The following is a 23,027-nucleotide window of genomic DNA, read 5'->3' as shown; positions in this document are numbered from 1 at the left end:
CTCCTTCTCCCATGTATTGAGAGAAAGAGCCCCCCCCAACAATAAAAGGACTCGAGAGACAATGGAGTGCGCCTCAGGGGGTGAAGTCAAACCGCTGCAAAGTGACCCCCCCCCCCAGGGCACAAGCCTGGGCAGCCTTCTCGTCTTCACATGCAGGGCAAGTCTAACTCACCAAGGGTTTTTGGACCCATTGGCTACCCTCACCTGGTTTAGCCGGCCAGTCGAAGCCATTCCCTGGGTGCGGCTGCTGTTGCATGCTAAATAATAATAATAATAATAATAATAATAATAATAATAATAATTTATTATTTATACCCCGCTCATCTGGCTGGGTTTCCCCAGTCGCTCTGGGTGGCTGGATTTCCCCAGCCGCTCTGGGTGGCTTCCAACAAAATATTAAAATACAATTGTTTATTAAACATTAAAAGCTTCCCTAAACAGGGTTGCCTTCAGATGTCTTCTAAAAGTCTGATGGAGTGGTACCTCGGGTTACAGATGCTTTAGGTTACAGATGCTTCAGGTTACAGACTCCACTAACCCAGAAATAGTACCTCGGGTTAAGAACTTTGCTTCAGGATGAGGACAGAAATCGTGCTCCAGCGGCGCGGCGGCAGCAGGAGGCCCCATTAGCTAAAGTGGTGCTTCAGGTTAAGAACAGTTTCAGGTTAGGAATGGACCTCCGGAATGAATTAAGTTCTTAAGCTGAGGTACCACTGTAGTTGTTTTTCTCTTTGACATCTGATGGGAGGGCGTTCCACAGGGCGGGTGCCACTACCGAGAAGGCCCTCTGCCTGGTTCCCTGTAACTTGGCTTCTCGCAACGAGGGAACCACCAGAAGGCCCTTGGAGATGGACCTCAGTGTCCGGGCTGAACGATGGGGGTGAAGAAGCTCCTTCAGGTATACTGGACTGAGGCCGTTTAGGGTTTTAAAGGTCAGCACCAACTCGTTGAATTGTGCTCGGAAATGTACTGACGGCTCCCAGGAGCCAGAGGTGAGAGAGGGTGGGGACTAAAGGTGGACAAACTATCCCCAGAGGAGCACAATGTGTCCTCCACTATACTATCCCTCACGTAACACTTCATATATCCCCATAGAAGTTCTGAGTCTAGTAAGCTGGATAGCTCAGTTGGTTAAAGAGGGGTCAGCAACCTTTTTAAGCGGGGGGCCGGTCCACTGTCCCTCAGACCTTGTGGGGGGCCGGACTATATTTTGAAGAAGAAGAAAAATGAACAAATTCCTATGCCCCACAAATAACCCAGAGGTGCATTTTAAATAAAAGCACACATTCTACTCATGTAAAAACATGCTGATTCCCGGATTGTCCACAGGCTGGATTTAGAAGGCAATTGGGCCGGATCCAGCCTCGGGTCTTCGTTTGCCTACTCCTTAGAGCATGGTGCTGATAATGCCAAGATTGTAGGTTTGATTCCCATAAGGGACAGCTGCATTTTCCTTCATTGCATGGGGTGATTCTCAGGGTCCCTTCCAACAATGCAATTCTATGTTCAGGGCTCACTTTAAAGCCCATTTCCCCTGAATTTGAGATAATGGGGAGCTAGGTATGATAATGAAGAGTGGCATTCTGCACATGTTCAGGTACATTTTTTCTTTTAAGTGCATCTGTTGCAATTGCATGTTCTTTGTTGCAATTCCAGCGTGTCAACGGTTCCGAGAACTGATGGGCTTTTACTAAAACTCTTTGCAGTAAACCGGACCGCCCCTTCTCAGTTTTCCTTGCCTGCTACCTTTGACAGCATTTGCAGATGGAAGGAGAGGATTTCTTGCCGTGAAGGAGGAGAGGAGGGGGGCAGCCAGGAAGAGAATAGATTGCAAAAGCAGACCTCTCCCAGAAAATAAAAATGAGGAGGGAGGGAAGGGGAAAGACACACAATCTGGAGAATAGGGGGGTTCCCAAGGGTACCAGATAGGGGAATTGCGTTTCAGGACCACAAAAATGCAATGTAATCGGCTGGATTTCTCTCCGGTGCCGGCATCCTGCCATCTGGAGCAGCCATGTAACTATAGAAACTGGCTCGCTGCCTTACACCAATCAGGAAATGTAACATCACCTGAGAATGCAATGGAGAGAGCCACTTTGTTGATGCTGTGAAGGGAGGGAGCCAGCCCGCCATTCCTTCTTTGCTGTTCCTATTAAGTGAAATTAGGGGAAAGCTGGGGGGGGGGGGAATTGTGAAGCGGAGAGGGGAAGAGCTCATGGGCGAGGTGGGGTGTCTATGTCCCCCAAGGAAATTGCGGAATGGAAAATGTGTGTGTGGCAAATAACATTTAGGGGGGTTAGAAGCAGGAGAAGCAGTAGAGTTGGAAGGGGAACCGAGGGTCATCTAGTCCAACCCTCTGCAATGCAGAAATCTTCTGCCCCATGTGGGGCTCGAACCCATGACCTTGAGATTAGGAGTCTGCCGACTGAGCTATCGCAGCTTTCGGTCCTTGGGACTTGTATGTTTGTGGCTGATAGGGTCCCATGAAACGATGGGTGGTATTCAACTATGTTTCCATCGGAGTAAAGGTAAAGGTAAAGGGAGCCCTGACCATTAGGTCCAGTCATGGCCGACTCTGGGGTTGCTGTGCTCATCTCGCTTTACTGGCCGAGGGAGCCGGCGTACAGCTTCTGGGTCATGTGGCCAGGATGACTAAGCCGCTTCTGGTGAACCAGAGCAGCGCACAGAAATGCCGTTTACCTTCCCGCCAGAGCGGTACCTATTTATCTACTTGAACTTTGATGTGCTTTCGAACTGCTAGGTTGGCAGGAGCAGGGACCAAGCAACAGGAGCTCACCCCGTCGCGGGGATTCAAACCGCCGACCTTCTGATTGGCAAGTCCTAGGCTCAGTGGTTTAACCCACAGTGCCACCCGTGTCCCATTCCATCAGAGTAGACCCATTGAAATTAATGGACAAAATGAATTCGCGTGGAACTGCTCTGAGTAAAACTTAAGTTTGAATACCACCCTCTGAAAGGAAGATGGGTTTGTGATTTATTTATATATATTTTTTAAATCATTGGCTGTGTGTCTCTTTCTTTGTTTCCCCTCCAACCCTTCAAGTTAAGCTATTTTTTGTGCTTGTTAATTTAAAAAAAATATTATTATTTTTTAAAGCTAGACATTGGAGGGAAAAGAGGGATGAAAGCCATGTGTGCTTGTAGCATAGGGCAGAGGGCCTTCTTGGTAGTGGCACCCACCTTGTGGAACGCCCTCCCATCAGATGTCAAGGAGATAAACAACTATATGACTTTTCAAAGATATCTGAAGGCAGCCCTCTTTAGGGAAGTTTTTAATGTTTGATGTTTTATTGTGTTTTTTAATATTCTGTGGGGAGCCGCCCAGAGTGGCTGGGGAAAGCCAGCCAGATAGGCAGGTTAAAATAATAAATTATTATTATTATTACTCCTTTTAAACCTGGGAATGCACGTGGCGGAGATGGAAATAAGTGTGCCTATGCTGTGTTTTGCAGACTTGTCACAAAACCCCTCACTCCCTGCTTTTGGGCAGTGGTTATATTATAGGGAGGGCACAGAGGGGATCTCCACCCTTTACAGCCCCTTAACTTTTATTTTAATTTTTTAAAGTTACATGGGAACTGCAGTTTAGAAAACTGTGGGGTGGGAGTCAGAAAGTGGGGTCTGTGGGTTTCTGTAAGGGACTCCTACCTCTCCCCTTCCAATTCAAGCACCAGGTTTACTTTTGCCCATGGCTTGCTGCTTATTTTTGGAAATAGTTTTTATGTTTTGGACCATCCACGAGAGCCCAGTATGGGGATTTAACTTCAGTTGATCTGAAATTTGTTACTAAGAACACTTCTTTTTTTAAAGAAAAACAACATGCACACACACACACACACACACACACACACACACACACACGAGTTCCTTTTCCCTCTCTTTGTCTCTTTATAAACTCTTAATGTCTCTTTATAAACTCTATTTCCAATGGTTGTGGGATTCTGGTAATTCCTATCCACCCCAACCTACGGTTTACTCTGAAGGAGACAACGGCAGCTTTCTTAACATGGCTCTTATTTTCCCAAGGCAGGCATGTCCAAAGTTCATTTTGGGGCCTAATCCGGCCTTCTGGTTGGTTTAATCTGGCCCCTGTGGGCCAGTTTATTTCCTGGGGTAAAATCCTAAAAAACCCCTCAACAACTTCAATTCTAAAAAAAGGTTAACAACTTTGGTGGTTGGCCCTTAGGTCGGCCCTCACGGCCCTTCACTTCATCAGATCTGGCCCTCTTTGTAAAAAGTTTAGGGAAAAGGATGAAGAAGGGTTCAGGAAGCCCTTATTGTACTTTTAATGTTTTAATGTACAGTGGTGCCCCGCAAGACGAATGCCTCGCAAGACGGAAAACTCGCTAGACGAAAGAGTTTTCCGTTTTGGAGGTGCTTCGCAAAACGAATTTCCTATGGGCTTGCTTCGCAAGACGACAATGTCTTGCGAGTTCCTGCGGGTTTTTTCCCCTCCCCCCTTTTTCTAAGCCGCTAAGCCGCTTTTCAGCTGATCCGATAGCAGATAAGCCGCTAAAAGCCGCTAATAGAGCTAATCCGCTAATCCGTCAATGGGCTTGCTTCGCAAGACGAAAAAACCGCTAGACGAAGAGAATCACAGAACGGATTCTTTTCGTCTTGCGAGGCACCACTGTACTTTGAATTTTTTGCTGGAAGCCGCCCAGAGTGCCTGGGGAAACCCAGCCAGATAGGCGGGGTATAAACAATAAATAATAATAATAATTTAGAATGTGATTCCCCCTCCCCAGCACAATTTCTTCCTCCATTTTGTGGCGGACTTTGAGCACAGGCCTATGCAGGACCGGCCCTAACAGGCAACACCCTAGCCACATGCCATGCATGGAATTGTGTGGGTGCCATCTTGTTCCTCACCTCAGGTAGCAAAATGTCTTAGGCTGACTTTGGGCCCATGGCGCAAATGTACATTAAATGTACATATACTAATTTATGTGTACGGAAACAAATTTAGACCAGGTGTCGGAAGGAAAGCTGTCGTGTGAGAAAAGTTTTGTTTTTTTTAATGTAAAGGGGAAATAACCCAAAAAAGGTGGAAGGGCAAGAGATCCAGTTGGAAAAGACCCTTTGAGGAACTTCTTTAAGAAGCGGAAGGGACTGCCATGGAACCAGTGATGATATCTCCGAGATTTAGGCTCCGGGAGGGGGAAAGGATGGCAAATTCTCTTGCACTTTTTCTTAGGTTCTCCACACAAAGTGAAAATGTGGCAAATACTAAGTTCCCCCACCCTCTGGAAGCTGCAAGGGGCAATTTAATAGCTAAGTGAATGACAATAGCAAGTGAATGGCAAGTAAAAGGCACATAAAGAGTCTCCCAGTGGTGTCCTCTATGTGCCCCTAGAAAATTGCAGGGGGCAAATGAGGTTGGGGGTGATGAGTAAATAAAAATGGAAGCAATATGTGTATCATAATGAATCAAAGCAAAACGCATGTATGAGAGAGAGAGACTCAAAACATCCTTTCCTCACCTCTCTCCCCTAAATTAGCATATGTGCCTATGTTTGTGGCAATGCTGGCTTGTTGGCGGTTTAAAGAATCCCAAAACTAGGCCTAGCAGGAATGGTGTGGAGAGGAAGCTTTTTTTTAACAAGCTGGTTTCCTTGATGAAACCTGAGACGGTCGCCTCCGTCGAATTTCATATCCAGACCTTTTGCTGTTGAAACCGACAGAGCGAGCAAAATAATTGCTCCCCTATCTGTTAGGGCTGCTTATCCCTTATTCAGCTTTCCTTTCTCTTATGCCTCTCAGGTATAGGGAGAAAAGGTTGACTTCTGTCCTGAGCTGTTTTTGCTTTTCATCAGCAGACCTGGAAAGATTTTGTAAAGCAATATGAGAATGGTGCGCCCCTTTTGCAAAGAGCTGGGCTCTGAGGAATCTGTGACCCTCCAGATATTTCTGGATTATGCCTGGGCCTGACAGTTGTTAGAGACCAGCAAACATCTGGAATCCCAAAAGCCTTGAAATGAAATAGGGCTCCACTTTTGCAGTTATGTTCTGCCACCATTGCTGATGTAAAATTCAACTAGTTATCTGGATGATTTCCGTAACATGGATCTGAGGGGGCATTTTATCCTTTGCTTTGGGTGGTGGTAGGGATTTCCCAGGCCCAGAAACGATGTGGGTTTCAAACCAATTTGCAAATGCCACGCTGGTATGGCATTTCTTTCTTTTTTTTTCATTGCCTGCTTTCCCCATCTTCCACCTCCTTCCTTCCCCTCTTTTTTTCCCACCTCCACCTTGGGTAGTTGCAATAATAATCTGGCTTCTTGCCAAGTATAGGCGTTACTATGGAAACAGAAAAGCTGCCTTGGTGAGCCAGGAGGGGTTGTGGCTTCTAATGTCTCCTATTGTATATATTCAGCCCTATATAGTAGAGAGGAAAAGAGGGAGAACTATAATCACAGGATTCCCCCCCTTCCTTTAAACCCTTCCTACATTTCATTGTATAAAACGAGGCTGCATTTCCTAGAAGAAACAGAGAATGGGGGGGGGGGAGAAAAGGCCTATTTCCCTTTTCCCCATCCTTGAAAACACCCGACATGCCGCTAAATTTCTTCATCAGCCACAAAGGAGAAAACAACTTATTTTCTTCTTTGCATTTTAATATCAAGAGGGATGCTTTCGAAAATGTTTCGACACCCCTGTTATTTCCCCCTTCCCCATTTTAAACTGGAGGCCTTGATCCACAGAAGCTGTGGCTCCCCCTTGATGTGTTGTTGTTTTGCAGAAATAGTGCCTATTTGTGGTGCATGAAGGGGTCCCCAATACGAGCGGGGTGTGTGTGTCACACGTGAAGTTGTTATTAAGGCACCTGCCATGGCAAGGTGCCATAGAAAGGTTATGGCAGAAGGGGAGGCAGACCCTATCCAGAGGCTTAAATGTTAATCTAGTAAGGCTACATAAGCCTTATGGGGCCCTTCCTTCTCTGCCCCCCCAAGCAGACTGTGTTGAGGGGATCTGCAAGCCTTATTTGTTTCTGTACAATTATTCCGTTATGTCGTGTTGACTGGGCCCAGGGATGGCCCAAAACAGTTGGCTGCCTGAGGCAAAGGACAATATGATGCCCTCTCCCCCCCACATTTCACATAGAGAAGCCGGTTGAATATTTCCTCAACACGGATGAGGGGGCAGTAGGCTTGTTTAGGATGGGCAGTATAGCCTGGGGGGCACAAACAGCCCTGTCCTCCAGCAGAGGGGAACAGCTTAGGGTAGGTTGCTGAGAAGAACAGCCGCAATGCTGCTGCCGCCCCCCAGGACTTGACGCCCGAGGCAGCTGCCTTACTCTGACTAATGAGAGGACTGGCTCTAGGGTTCTGTATAATTACTTTCAGGCTTGCCATAGGGTTTTGTTTTAGTCAGTATGGGGGGGGGGGAACCAACTCTCTTTTTCTAATACATTTTTTAAAAAGATAGGAAGAATATGAAGAGAAGTACGGCAGAAGAACAAACAAAATGGCAGACCTGGGGTGGGATATAAACCGTGTTTATGGAAGGCAATCTTACTCGGCTACGAGTGATCACCAAAGGAGAATGTATCGGCCTGAATCCGGGGAACAATGGAAGGCTATGTGATTGTTACTGTGCTCGACAGCCAAATTTACCAAATGGCCCAATGTTATCCTCTGTTCAATATGGGACGTGTGTGGCGTTGTGGTCTAAACCATTGAGCCTCTTGGGCTTGCCGATTGGAAGGTTGGTGGTTTGAATCCCAACGGGGTGAGCTCCTATTGCTCTGTCCCAGTTCCTGCCAACCTAGCCGTTCGAAAGCACGCCAGTGCAAGTAGATAAATAGGTACCGCTGTGGTGGGAAGGCAAACGGTGCTTACTTGCTCTCTGGTTTCCGTCATGGTGTTCCGTTGCACCAGAAGCAGTTTAGTCATTCTGGCCACTTGACCCGGAAAGCTGTCTGTGGGCAAATGCCAGCTCCCTTGGCCTGAAAGCAAGATGAGCGCTGCAACCCCATAGTCACCTTTGACTGGACTTAACCGTCCAGGGGTCTTTTACCTTTACCATATTCGGATGTGGGAAAGAAACGTGGCTCACAATCCAAAGTTGCAGCCACAGTGTCTGGCAACGTTGCAGGGTCTTCTGGGGGTGGGGTGCATTTTTTTGCCCTTACGGATGCACAGGTGGTCTTTGAAAAGGTGTGGCACAAGAGCTGGTTGCATATCAGCAGTGAGCTAGTGCCCTTGGGTTAATGTTAATGGAGCACCAAAAATCCATCAAGGATGGATTTTTCATCCCTATTCAGTTTAGCTAGTGATCAACGCTCTAGAAAAAGCATCTCCTTGTTTTCAAAATTGTGCCAGATCAGCTTTAGAATAAGTATTTTATGATACTCTTCATCTGGTACCTCAGTGATGCATTGGAGTCAGGGAGAGAGGCTTCCCTAGTCTCGCAAATGCTTACAAAAGTTAATTTAACTTGGTGTCACCTAGACCAGTGTTTCCCAACCGGTGTTCCCCGGCACACTAGTGTGCCGTGAGACGTTGGCTGGTGTGCCGTGGGAGGGAGGCGGGCGAGTCGGGCGGTGAGAGGCAGCGGCGGCGAGGATCCGCGTCGAGCCGGGGGCGGCTCCGCGGTGGTGGTGCCGAGCGGCGGGGCAGCGCGTGCAAAAGGGAGGAGCGCGAGACAGCGGAGGAGGAGGAGGCCGGCATGTCCGGGCAGCAGCAGCAACAGCAGCAGCAGCAACTCCCGGCGACGGCTCCTCAAGCCCCGCCGCCGCCCCCTCCTCCGCCTGCTATCGCCGCCACCACCACAACAGCCGCCGCCGCCTCAGTTGCCGCCGTCCCTCAGTCCCTCGCTCTGCTGCCTCCTCCCACCCCCAAAGCTTGGAGGTTCCCCGGCAAGGGGGAGGGAAAAAACTTTCACTTTCGTGCGTCCCTCCCGGCGTGACGCTGCGCGCTGACGTCACGGGGCTGTAATGGTGGTGTGCCGCGAGATTTTTTTCATTAAACAGGTGTGCCGTTGCCCAAAAAAGGTAGGGAAACACTGACCTAGACTACCCCTTCCCCATGCCAGTGGATCTGGGAAACTACTTTCCTAGCAGGAGATATTACTTAGCCTGAACACGTGTGGGGCTTGCAATTGGTGTATGTTTGCAGTCTGCTACAGAATAATGTCCAAAAAGTCAAAATTATATATTCTGTGCATTGCATTTTTTATTTTATGGATTTATTTAGATTCCTTGGGCTTCCTTTTTTGGAAGAAAAGGTAGGGTTTTAAAAATAATTTTCTATGACACCATTATACACACCGACTTTTTGTATTGGTCCTCTGGGAATTGAAAAAGCTCAGTGAGTAATGTGGTTTGCATGCCCCCCAGCTCTGGGGACTGCAAGGACTACTATATCCCGTCCCTATTGTATCTGATTGCACTACTCAGGATACAATATGGAAAGAGCTTGTTCGTTCCCCAGATGGTTTGCAGTCTGCATTTGATAGGCAAGTATACCAAGATTCATGACAACACTATCCATACAGGTGTACAGAAGATAGCATCCCAAGTCAAGATTGAAAAAAACACTCTCTTTTCACTTCAGGGCGTGTTATTGCCCTGAAAGTGTATAAGCAATATCGGGTGAGGTCTCCAAAAACCAGAGAGTGAGGAACTGCGCAAGCTTTTTCTGTGGTCTGGGTTTCAGTGACTCTGTCTTTTATGTGCAGAATTCTTTATTATTCTTCAGAGGCAGCTTAATAAATGATGCAACCTGAATAACCTGTATAGGGCACAAAATTTTATATATATATATATATATATATATATATATATATATATAGGTTTTGGTGTCTTCGGGTGTCTTCCCGTGTAAGAGTTGGGGTGTCTAGGCGACGTTTCGACGAGGTCTCACTCGTCATCTTCAGGCTGGTGCTTTCGGCTTCTTGTTACTAGAACAGAGCAGGATCTCAGTGTTTGAGTTCCTATAAATACTGTTGAGGGGGTGTGGTGTATAGCCTCCTGCAATCCCTACACAGATCTGGCTGGCACAGGGCACAAAACCACAGCTCGCCCCTATACACGAAGCCAAGCCAGAGCACAACTAAGTGCAGTACAGCCATCTTCTCAGAAAAACTCTTTACAAGGTCAAGAGGTCAAGACACGAAAGCTTTAGCAACTAATCCACACCTAATGACCCTCCTAAGTGGTACCCAGAATATCACTCAAGTAATCACTCAAGATATCCCTCAAGTAATTAATGAACAAAAGAAGAAAAGGCACATTAACCTAGGAACTTCCTCTCTGCCCAGAACGTTGGAGGCTATACACCACACCCCCTCAACAGTATTTATAGGAACTCAAACACTGAGATCCTGCTCTGTTCTAGTAACAAGAAGCCGAAAGCACCAGCCTGAAGATGACGAGTGAGACCTCGTCGAAACGTCGCCTAGACACCCCAACTCTTACACGGGAAGACACCCGAAGACACCAAAACCTGCATTCCTGTACCCGTGAAAATCTACGAAAGCATATATATATATATATATATATATATATATATATGCATTAAGAAAAGCACAGTTGATACCCATCACTGCCCCTAGGAGAACTTCAAAGCACACAGTTTCTTGCAGCCTGCTCTGATACCCTGGTTTGAAATATTTGGCTATTTCCACAATTTTTCAGCATGACTGAGGTTGTCTTACTTACCCTGGGTCTTTCCCCCCCCTTCTTCTTCTTCCAGAGAGGATCTGCTGAGCTTCTCAGGATCCAAAATGCACAGGACCACCAGGATAAAAATCACAGAGCTGAACCCTCACTTGATGTGCGCTTTGTGCGGAGGCTACTTCATCGATGCCACAACCATTGTGGAATGCTTACACTCTTGTAAGTTTAAAAACCATATCTGGAAACTCCTGAGGATTAATGGGATACGTGCCTCATCCTTGGGCTCTCTTTTCAGCTGTTGAAATATGCAGAACAATAATCACCCCCCTTTGAGGATATGAAAAGGGCATTTTCCTCACTATCGACTGGGTGGCATCCCATGCTCCCCCCCTCTGCCGCCTCTGCCACCAGGGCCTTTCCCCCCAAAAAAGTCCAGGCAGTAGCAAGACACGGGCATTACCTGAGACCATCAAGCCTTGGAATTTTGGCACTTCATGTGGCTTCCTAAGTTCAGTTCTGTTAGTCATGTGAGGCTTTGCCTCATGGTAGGGCCGGCCATGGCTGTTGTCCGCTGTGTTGTAAATCTTCTACTGTGGTGACTTTGTCCTCCCACCCCTGTTGTCTTCTTTCCTTTACAGTCTGCAAAACCTGCATTGTCCGTTACCTGGAGACGAACAAATACTGCCCGATGTGCGATGTCCAAGTGCATAAAACAAGGCCACTCCTCAGCATCAGGTATGTCATATTCATTTATATGTCAGCTGGGGCGGTTATCTGTGTCAGACAAGTAGCCGAGCAACGTGCTCATGTAACCTTGAAAATTTTGGAGCGGGGGGAGGGGCAAGGTCCTTTGACTCTCCCTATCTGGCACCCTTGCAGCCAAGGATGGGTTCATATAGGTGGAAGCAGCATGTAGCGGCTAAAGCAGGGGTCAGCAATCTTTTTCAGCCAAAGACCGGTCCGCCATCCCTCAGACCACGTGGTGGTCTGGACTATATTTTGGAAAAATAAATATATAAAAAATGAACGAATTCCCATGCCCCACAAATAACCCAGAGATGCATTTTAAATAAAAGCGCACATTCTACTCATGTAAAAACACCAGGCAGGCCCCACAAATAACCCAGAGATGCATTTTAAATAAAAGGGCACATTCTGATCATGTAAAAATATGCTGATTGAGAAGGCGATTGGGCCGCATCTGGCCCCCGGGCCGTAGGTTGCCTACCCCTGGGCTAGAGCTTGCCCTGTAATGTCTGTAACTGTGGAGAGGTTGTCACTTAGACCCAAAGAGACTTGCACAGAGCTAGGCAAAACCTGACGGTTGGCTTGAACTGCAGGTGAGGACAAAAGCAGGTCACCTGCTGTTATTGGGACATGTGATTGACAGGTGGGCAGCCCAACCTACCTATCAAATTTGGCATGCAGGAAGCTGTTGGACTGTGCTGAAATGGCAAAACTGACCGGAAAGCTCAGGAACCAAGTAGATCAAAACTTTAATAAGAAATGGGAAAAATTTATAACTTATCTAGGAGACCACTGTAAGCAGATGAAAACATTAGCCGGATTCTAATAACACTTGTAATGTAGCAATACTATGGACAATATGGAGAGATATAAAATATGGATTATGAAATAATATGCAGTTGAGAAGGTGTACAATAGGACCCATGGAGGGGAAGGTGGGAAGTCCAGAGATTCGGAGAAATCTCTAGATATGGTTCTGCAGTTTGGATTGTTATAATTCTACATTTGTAAAATCAAATAAAAATTATTATTATTATTTTCTAAATTGGCATGCAGGATGTGAGGGAGTTAAGAGTCCAGCCTGCTGGCAAGATCCAGTTCCTCCCCAGCGAACCCACAGCACACCCTGTCTTATTAGGATTCAGCCTCAGTTTTTTGGCCCCCACCCAGCCTGTCACTGCTTTCAGGCACTGATCCAATACATGCACAGCCTAACGTGGCTGTGTTTCTCTATCGGGCGACGAATGGCTGCATTTCTGTATGGCAAAGCTGCACTGCTAATTAATGGGCTCTGATAATGTCTTTGGACCACAGTCTTTGGACCACAGATGAGCAAGCTATTGAAGAAGCTCTAAGAACTATTAAATCCGAGTATGATTGTGGTTTATGATGTATCGATCCATTTGTCTTGGAGCTCTTGCATTAACCTCCTGCCCGAGGCATGCACGCGTCACGCTTTTCCCAATTCTGCGTCAATTTAAACCCGCTGTGCATCGCGGAGAGCCTGCAAGATTAAAATGCAGAATATTTGCACACGTTCATGGATTTTGCACAATTTATTCAGCTTTAGCAAGTTGGAAAGAGAGTCAATGGGCTAAGCAGAGCACTGAGACCCACCCCCATCACCAACTCTCCTGCCTTTGTGGCTTTGCATTTTTTTTTGATGAAACGTTTATTTTCCAAAAGTAAGCCCGCCCAGCAATGCTTGGCTTTGAAGTGGTTATCCGGCTGCTTCCTTGTTAGTCTGGATTTTGGGGGAAGCCAGACGCACCTTACTGAACTCTGCAGATGGTTGGCATAGAAACCAAGAAGGCGACTTCTCACAGATGCATCTCTCTGGTTGTATTTTTAGCTCCTGCGCTGTGCAAATTAATTTCTCTAGTAACACTTCAGGTGTTCTGCAAAATATTTACAAGCCGAGCTCCCACCAGCCTCTCCTCGGAGGCCCACGAACATCCGCGCTCCCAGACGCATGCATGCGCCCACCCATCCACCCGGCAGATGCGAGCTGCCAGTGCAAAGAGGCATGCGAGAGGGGAGAAAACGTGCCAGGTTAAAAGTGCAGCGAAATGTCACTGGGGTTTAGCGACCCCATGGCGAGACCGCAGCCTCTGATTGATTTCAAATGTGCCACTGAGAGCAGGTGTACTGGGTATATTAGTTGTGATTTCCTCTCCAGCTTCCCTGAATGTCCCCAATCTCCAAGCAGTTTTATGATTTTTAGGGAGGATGTTTAAAAAGCCATGCGTATGCCTCAATGCTGGAGTACACGGCAGTATTTTACTTTATTTCACAAGGAAACTGATAAGGCACTGATCTGTGAAGCAGGTATGCTTTGATGGGTTGCTTTGATGTTCTGCTAGGGGCAGAGCAGCCTCGGCCCAGTATACCTGAAGGAGTGTCTCCACCCCCATTGCTCAGCTCAGACACTGAGGTCCAGCTCCGAGGGCCTTCTGGCGGTTCCCTCCCTGTGAGAAGTAAGGTTACAGGGAACCAGGCAGAGGGCCTTCTCGGTAGTGGCACCCATCCTGTGGAACGCCCTCCCATCAGATGTCAAGGAAATAAACAACTATATGACTTTTAGAAGACATCTGAAGGCAGCCCTCTTTAGGGAAGCTTTTAATATTTGATGAATTATTGTATTTTAATATTTTGCTGGAAGCCACCCAGAGTGGCTGGGGAAACCCAGCCAGATGGGCAGGGTATTATTATTATTATTATTATTATTATTATTATTATTATTATTATGGATTGGAAGAATGGGGTGGGTTTGCAGGAGCTGTATAGGCAGCAGTATGGCAAAGTGCATTGGTTCAGTGGTTCATGGTTGCTCTTCCCTTCCCACCAATGATTTCTTAGAATGATTGCATTTTTTTGGGGGGGGGGAGGCTTTTTATATTTTATTTTACCAGGCCCCTTGGTTGCAACAGGTGGCTTCAGGGCTCTGTTGAGGTGACATGACTCGTCACACTTTATAGCAGCTCAGGAATAATAGGGTGTCCTGGATGTCTTAAGTGTCTTATTGACTCGAGGAAATATAATGGCTTTCCTTGTAACCTAGCTGCCAGTCACGCAGCCCCTGGACAAAGCTTGTTTTCATTAGCTTGCCATAAATCACAAAACAAAGTCAATATGCATGTGTAATAAATAACATTACCAAATTGGATTGGGGGGGGGCGCTCAGGACAGCCCAACGGTGTGAAGATTGTGACGCTGTAAATTAAAACAAACACAGTCTGGTGTGTGTGTGTGTGTGTGTGTGTGTGTGTACACACACACACACACACACACACACACACAGCCTTTTAAATCAAACTCTGCATGCTGTTCAACACAGAAATAATTGTGTGTTGCCTCCCTTACCCCCAGTAAATCCAAATTCAGAGGGGTTTTGACACATTTATATGTTTCATCAATAGATCAAAGCAGCAGTTAATAGTATTGCAACACTGGAACTGTGCATTAAATGAAATCAAAACTTGGTGCCAAGAACACCTGAACTCCGGCACCCCTGCCCATTATGTGTCTTACAACAAGTTTTCATTATGTGTTTATTTTGCATAATTGTTTTCTCACGGCAGGAAAGGGTGAACTATGAATCTTCCTGACTGGCTGGTACAGGGTGTGGGCTGGGCTGTAAGTTCCATTGCCACGAAGGAAAAAAACTTTGGCTGAAGTGTAGGTCAGTACTGGGAGACCTGTAGCTTAAAATAGCTTTTGTTGATAGCCACTCTCGTAACCAACTGAACTGATCCTCTGAAATATTCAGTTCTGAATTTGGTCCCGAATTGGCTGCATGAGAGATGCTGGGGCTAAAGGCTTATCTTCTAAAGTTAGGCATACTTCTGTTCTCTTGGCACTAAAAAGAAAAAAAAGATTTTGTAGCAAGCGTTGGAACACCCTAAGTCCGATTAAGCAACAGAGATAGTGAGTGCTGTGTTTTGAAATGTTAAGCCTCTTCTTCCTGCCTTTGCTGCAATGCCTCCTGTTCAGTTTGCAGAAGGGATTGCACTAGAGTAGCTATTCGTTTTAATAAGCCCATACAGTGGGACTGGGGCAAGAGAGGCTTGCTCTATGTTTCTGTTATTAAAGGTAAGGTAAAGGTACTCCTGCCCATACGGGCCAGTTGTGTCCGACTCTAGGGTTGTGCACCCATCTCACTTAAGAGGCCGGGGGCCAGCGCTGTCCGGAGACACTCCCAGGTCACGTGGCCAGCGTGACGAAGCTGCTCTGGCGAGCCGGCACCAGCGCAGCACACGGAAACGCCGCTTACCTTCCCGCTATAAAGCGGTACCTATTTACCTACTTGCACTTAGGGGTGCTTTCGAACTGCTAGGTGGGCAGGAGCTGGGACCGAAAGACGGGAGCTCACCCCGCCGCAGGGATTCGAACCGCCGACCATGCGATCGGCAAGCCCTAGGCGCCGAGGTTTTACCCACAGCGCCACCCGCGTCCCGTTTCTGTTATTATCAACAGCAAAAATGAATTTGAATTGGGATTTTAATATTCTCCCCCACTTTCCCCCTTGCAATTGACCTTTGCTAACCCATCTTTTTCTCCTCATGTTTCAGATCAGATAAAACCCTACAGGACATAGTCTACAAGCTGGTACCAGGACTTTTCAAAGGTGTGAACATGTTCAGATTTTGTGGCTGTTTTTCTGTTTTGTTTTTAAGAAGTTGCTTCCGTTGACTTTGATGCAGTTAGAAAAAGAAGCCATCTGATTATTATATAGGGCTGATGAACAGTATATAAATAACTGAGCAGAGTAGGGCCAAATATTCAACTATAATATTACCTCATTAAGTAATACAGATAGTATTCGAAACTATGGCTGTTGTGCTTTTGGTCCTAATGCAAATTTAATTCTAGTTCTTTTGTTTGTATTCCGTTTAGTCAGTGATTTAAAATGTATGAATAATTATATGGTAGCGTGTTGCTAAACATGAATGCATTTATTTATTCACTGTGATGTGTAGCCCCACCTGCAGAATAAGTGAAAGATAGAAATGCTAATAAATGAATTAACTGTTTGCTTTTGCCTGCAGATGAAATGAAGAGGCGACGTGATTTCTACGCAGCATACCCTCTGGCAGATGGTATGGCGTCTCTCATGAATTTCCCTCCTACATGTCAACAGTGATGCATTAAAAAAAACACCCCACAAAAAAGGTGTGATCTTTATTTTTTCTCTGTCTCCTCCTTTCCTCTCAATTGCTTGCTTGTCTAGTTCCTAATGGATCCAATGAAGACCGGGGAGAAGTTTCGGAACAGGAGAAAGGGAACCTGACAGACGATGAAATTGTCAGCTTATCCATAGAGTTCTATGAAGGAATCAGGTAATACAGGAAAAAAATATGAGGGGAATAATTTCACTTAATTTTCTTAATTTGCCCTGGTCTTTTTTTTTTTTTTTACTACACACATATTTTAACAAATTTTATATATTTATGCTTGGTTAATGTTTTGAAAGAATGTATGTATTACACTCTCACACTTATGCACAGTCGTACCTTGGTTGTCAAACGAATTCTGTTCCGGAAGTCCGTTCGACTTCCAAAAACAGTCAAAAACCAAGGCGCGGCTTCTGATTGGCTGCAGGAGCTTCCTGTACTCAATCGGAAGCCGCGGAAGCCACGTCGGACGTTTGGCTTCCAAAAAAAGTTCGCAAACCGGAACACTCACTTCTGGGATTGCGGCGTTCAGGAGCCAAACGTTCGAGTTGCAAGGCGTTCAACAACCAAGGTACGACTATATATATAATTGTATTTGTGATGTAACATTATGTTTTGGCATTTACTGAAAATGCGATGGATACATATGATTTAATAATAAACAAGTCTAGGCCTGTGCAGGGAACAATCAAAGTTTTCATAATGCGATATTGCTTTTTGTTTGCTTGTTTGTTTGTTTGTTCTATCATACAATAAGAAGGATGTGGCCAGGACTAAGAGGAGGAAACTTTGTTACTGAAAGACAGTATAGGAGTCATGTGTGTGTGTGCATGTACGTATTATAATCTCCCAGGGTAGACACAATCTATCTGCACTATACTACTGTTGAACAATATTGCTGATGAAAACATGATTTTAATAGGGTACACAACAGAGATCAAGTGGAAACACACATCACAATAGTTGTGTGCATCTGATTTGCCCCACACCCACCAGGAGATGGAATCGCCCTTGTGGCTTAAAGCTCTTGTTAGGTGAGGTTAGGCTTAGGGAACATTTGCTGCAAATTAATTAATTTATTCCCTTACATCCTACACTTCTGTATTGGTCAGTCAGCGTTGTTCTTTGGACAGTTTACAATGAAGGCTAAAACCACAATACAGTGGTACCTTGGTTTTTGAACAGAATGCGTTCTGGGAGTCCCTTTGACTCCCAGAACCGTTTGAAAACCAAAGTGCGGTTCCTAATTGGCTGCAGGAGATGTTTAGGTTCTAAAAATTGTTCGAAAACCTGAAAACCCGCTTCTGGGTTTCAATAGCTTGGTAGCTGATTTGTTCGGGAGCCAAGGTGTTCGGCTTCCAAGGTACGACTGTACAGAACAATACCTATCACAGAATAATAATAAAAAGAGCACTATGAAAACAAAAGAAAAACAGCAACAGATAATAAACAGTACCGAAGACCTAAGGAGCTCAAACACTTTCTAAAGGCTCAGTGGTACAGAATGTTGGTTGAATCGGGGGGTGGGAACTGACAGCAAAGCGGGAAAGGGGACAGATGGAGGAAGAGAGACACAGAGATAAAACAGAAGTAACCATCTTGCTGTCTGGAGAGGTCCTTTTCTGTTTCGTTCTGAGAAGTTATTGTAAAATATTCCTGGAGAAAGAAGTCAAAGGTACCCCTAGAAATCACTGGAGAACTCCCAAGATTTTTAAAAACGTGGCTGGTACTAGTGTGTCCATTCCCCCTCCCCACAACCTGCCCTCTTCAAATATTAGCAGAAAGAGAAGAAGTCCTGCTCTTTCTGAGTTCTAGTTTAGTGTGAAACAACATTTTAAAAAGAACATCCTACCAGTGCAAATTCCAAAGCAGGTTGGAAGTGATTGTTGCTGGGAAAGAATCCTAATCCAACCATATCTGGAGCGGTGCCACACAGGTGTGCTCAAGTTGCGCTGCCAAGCTGCTCACCTGACCGCAGCACTGCAGAAGCAGTGGGTGAGGTTGGGGCTGTGCGGGTGCAACAGCAAAGCCAGTCTGGAGCCCAGGTAAGTTGCAGCAAGACTGCTGACAGGAGGATGGCTCTGCCCCACTCTACTGGCTGCTCCTGGGACCTTGCTTTTGATTGTGATCTTCCACATATGGCTGAAGTGTGCAGAAATAACCAAAGTTCTGGACCCACAAAGGCCTGGATAAACTGGTCCGTCCTCTTGTGTGTGTGTGTTTCATTAATTCCCCCTATTTCTCTCTCTCAGAGAAGAAAACAAAGGGACTGTTGAGAATGGGAACACAGAGAAAGACAAGGTGAGCTATGTAGCTTCTGCCCTTGAATAATGCTTTAGAAATGTGGGAGAATCCCATGTCCCCTGCATGCCCTCAAATTATTGAATTCATAAAATAAGAGGTTCAGGGGCTGCCTGGAAGCCGTGTCCTCTCAGCTGGGATCCCAGAGTTGTTCCATAGGTGGTGATCTCTAAAGTGAGAGGTGCAGGGGCTCAAGGTGGTCGTCCTCCAACCGGGAGGCCCTTTCCATTAATATTTCATATTTAGGAACCAATCGCAAGTCACCCCAATCTTAATTAGGATTTTTATGTCCTCTGGGCGTAAATCATGATGAATCAAGTTAGCGCTCAATACCTCAAAAGCCCCCTACACTGCCTCCTCTTGCTTCCCACCTCCAACCTTTCCCCTCAATTTGACTTTCAATTTTTCTTTTCTATTTAGTCCATTTTTCTTTCCTTCCTGCTTTCACCTTTGCTGTGTCCCTTTCCCTGTTTCTGTGGCTGTGCTAGGATATACTCCAACTTTCTCCTTTCCTCTTTTTAAATTTCGGATTCTGTTTCCCTCCCCCCACAGATGTTGTGCTTTCCCTCCCCCCTCCAACGGTATATAGATTACAAGGGTGTCCTTTGCCTGTGACCTCTGACCCTTCCCGGACTCCTCCCCCTGCCCCCTTCCCCGGTATCCTTGCCTTTTGGCAGATTTACAGCTGCTTCAATACATATTTCAACGACTCTGCCTGCTCCAGCTGCCTAGCCCTCTCCCAATAAAACATTTTCTCTCACTTTCTCTCTCTCCCTCCCCTCCCTCCCTCGCTTTCTCTCTCATATTCCTCCCTAGAAGAACAGCATGAGATTCCTCCGTTGCCCTGCCGCTATGACGATCATGCACCTGGCTAAGTTCCTCCGCAACAAGATGGATGTTCCCAGCAAATACAAAGTGAGTTTCTATCAAATGCTATCACATTTTCCCCGGGCCAAGGTTGATGCTGCATGTTCAAAACTATTTGCACATCAAGGAAGCTCCAGTTCCACACTCATTATAAAATAAGCAAACAGCAAAACGTGCAAACAGCGTTTTAAGTGTGCATGCTTTCTTCCTGCCGAAGAACTGGCTTCGCTCTGAAGGCTTATATAGTTTTTTTTAGCAACAGAGGTTTGCCAAATTCCAAACCCAAACGAACTGTGCAGATTGAGAAAACATGTCTCTGTTTGCTTGCTCTGCGTAATTTAGTTTACTTCTAGTTAGGGGAAGGGACATATGCTTTCAAACCTTTCTTTACTGCTTAAGGGCTAGAAAATTACTTCTTTAAAAAACAGCAACAAAGATGAAGATGTTCAGGAGACTTTGGACCTGTAAAAGGGTAAAAGAGTATATAAAAGAGTATATAATCTATAATGAAATTAAAAAAAATGTTTGAAAGTACTTTTCAAAAAAGGAAAAAAGAAGAAAAAAACAACCAGAGTCCTTTTTGTTGGGGATAATTCAGACAGAAATTCCCAGGTGTCAAAAAAAGGTTATTTATATATGCCACTACTGCGGCCTGTGTTTTGTTAGCCCCCAAATGGAAAACGAGCGAGGTCCCAAGCAAAGAAGAATGGCAACTTAAACTGATTGAATATGTGCAGCTTGCAGACCTAATACATAGAATAAGAGAACAAGAAGAACATATGTTTAAAGAAGAATGGCAGCATTAAGATAAATTCAACAGTGTAAATAAGTTTTGATTGATGTAATAACGGAATACTGATTGGTATAGTTTTTGTAAAATATGCAGGGATTTATGATATGCAGAATGAACCATGGATAGAGAAGAGAAGTCACTGCTATTTTAAGATTGTTTAAAAGAGTATTCTAAATTGCAAAACAGAAAATCTAATAAAAGTGTGTGTGTGTGTGTGTGTGTGTGTGTGTGTGTATGTGTGTGTGTGTGTGTATATATATGTGTGTGTGTGTGTGTGTGTGTGTGTGAGAGAGAGAGAGAGAGAGAGAGAAAGATGCTCAGGAGACTTAAATCTGTGCCCAGTATTTATTCATCTGTGCCTGCCATGTAACTCAGAATTTCTTTACTTGTGTTATTAAATCTGTTAGGTGGAAGTTCTCTATGAAGATGAACCTCTGAAGGAATACTATACCCTAATGGACATAACTTATATCTATCCTTGGCGACGGGTAAGTGCGTAGAGAGAAGCGACCCCTAAGGTTGATCTAGCCCAACTTCCTGCAATGCAGGAATCTCAACTAGATCATAAATGACAGATGGCTATAGGAAGCTGTCTTGTCCTGAGTCAGACCGTTGGTTCATTTAGTTCAGTGTTGTCTGCACTGACATAGCAACATCTCCAGTGAAAGACTCTTGTCCCAAACCCCCGAGAGCCGCTGTACCTTCGTATAGACCAGTGTTACCCAAACATGGGTCTCCAGCTGTTTTTGGACTACAACTCCCATCATCCTTAGCTAGCAGGACCAGTGGTCAGGGATGATGGGTATTGTAGTCCAGCTTTGGGAAACCCTGGTACAGACTGTGCAAGATGGACCAACAGCTTCATTCATGGTAAGGCAGCATTCCGTACATTCATAAGAGACAAATAAAAGCAGAAGAAATTTGAGTTGTGACCCAAGTTGGCTCAAGGTCTGAGACAGAACTCATTTGAGAACGAGGAGCAAGTGTATCTTCCATTCAGAACCCACCAAGTGGGATGGAAGGGTACGTCTTGTTTGTTACATCTGAAAACAACAATGAAAACAAATGCCAAATTAGCATTTGGGATTTAGGATGGGGGTGGCACTGTGGGTTAAACCACAGAGCCTAGGACTTGCCGATCAGAAGGTCAGCGGTTCAAATCCCCGTGACGGGGTGAGCTCCCGTTGCTCGGTCCCTGCTCCTGCCACCCTAGCAGTTCAAAAGCACGTCAAAGTGCAAGTAGATAAATAGGTACCGCTCCGGCAGGAAGGTAAATGGCGTTTCCATGCGCTGCTCTGGTTCGCCAGAAGCGGCTTAGTCATGCTGGCCACATGACCCGGAAGCTGTACACCGGCTCCCTCGGCCAAGAAAGCGAGATGAGCGCCACAACCCCAGAGTCAGCCACGACTGGACCTAATGGTCAGGGGTCCCTTTACCTTTACCTTTAAGAATTGAAAATGTTACGTTGGCCCTCATATCTGGAGGAAGAAGTTAGAGTAGAGGAAAGGAAATAGTCTTTTTTTAAAAAATGTTATTAAGGTTTATAGAGAAAAGAATAAAACTTAATATCTTTTCCCTTTTTTTAAGAAGAAGAAGAGTTTGGATTTGATATCTCGCCTTTCACTCCCTTTAAGGAGTCTCTTTTTAACCAACCAAAACTTTTATATAGATACAATAAAAACACAAAAAGGCGTGGGGGAGGGGGGGGGAGGAGAGAGGAAATAGAGAAGTAAAAAATAAATAACGTCCAATTCTTCATCTGTCCGCTATATGAAAACAATAATCACTTCGTCCAATCCAATCTAACAGTTGACAAAGCCACTTTCTATAATCAAACATTATCTTCATTCCTCAAATCCAGGTGCTATTATTTCATTTTCTTTTTTACGCAGAAAGTCTATGAGAGGTTTCCAATCTTTTATTTTTATTTTTTAGACATCTTTATTGAACAAGTTCAAAAAGTACATAATTATATGTGCGCTGAGCATGATGAGACGCAAATAAAAAAGAGAAAAAGAGAAAGAGAAATAGCACCCGTGTAGAAGGGAAAATAATGGGGGGACGGGGAAAAACCCCCAAAACTTTATGCTTTCTAAAGTTGTTATTGTACTTTACCAAATCTTAACCTATTACAGTATTTGCAAGAATGGATTCCACATATCATTGAATTGGTCCATGGCAAGTCTGCATTTATATGCAAGTTGTTCATATGTTGCAAGTTTGTATAAGACTTCAATCTTTAACAAATGTTAACAATGACCTTTCTCTGGTAAAACATGCCAGTTTTGCCCTCTTGGCTAAGTCCCTGTTAGTTTTAACAGCCATTTTATCATCAATGTGTCCTTCTGTCTTGGTGCATATAAAAAGGGGGGTTTAAAAGGGGAGTAAAATGGTTACAGGTGGGACGTGGGTGGCTCTGTGGGTTAAACCACAGAGCCTAGGACTTGCCAATCAGAAGGTCGGTGGTTCGAATCCTCGCGACGGGGTGAGCTCCCGTTGCTCA

At 45.3% G+C, this 23,027-nt stretch overlaps 1 protein-coding gene across 5 annotated transcripts in view; it reads left to right on the top strand.

Moving 5' to 3' along the window:
• The window catches only part of PCGF2 (polycomb group ring finger 2), a 39,328-nt gene that overhangs the window by 15,402 nt on the left and 899 nt on the right, over positions 1-23,027 (top strand). For 2 of the 5 annotated variants that reach the window (XM_081166563.1, XM_081166566.1), the window contains exons 2-9: positions 10,719-10,861; positions 11,281-11,377; positions 15,961-16,016; positions 16,438-16,488; positions 16,620-16,728; positions 18,816-18,864; positions 19,681-19,779; positions 20,932-21,012. In XM_081166563.1, coding sequence (XP_081022689.1) covers positions 10,719-10,861; positions 11,281-11,377; positions 15,961-16,016; positions 16,438-16,488; positions 16,620-16,728; positions 18,816-18,864; positions 19,681-19,779; positions 20,932-21,012 — 685 coding nt within the window. Of the gene's footprint in view, positions 1-6,379; positions 6,926-6,945; positions 7,347-10,718; positions 10,862-11,280; positions 11,378-15,960; positions 16,017-16,437; positions 16,489-16,619; positions 16,729-18,815; positions 18,865-19,680; positions 19,780-20,931; positions 21,013-23,027 lie in introns of those variants that run through there. The other 3 variants (XM_081166565.1, XM_081166564.1, XM_081166562.1) reach the window with 3 other exon arrangements.

The sequence above is a fragment of the Podarcis bocagei genome, assembly GCF_964188305.1.
Source record: "Podarcis bocagei genome assembly, chromosome: 13".
Classification (NCBI taxonomy): Eukaryota; Metazoa; Chordata; class Lepidosauria; order Squamata; family Lacertidae; genus Podarcis; species Podarcis bocagei.
This window is presented reverse-complemented; position numbering and strand designations above follow the sequence as displayed.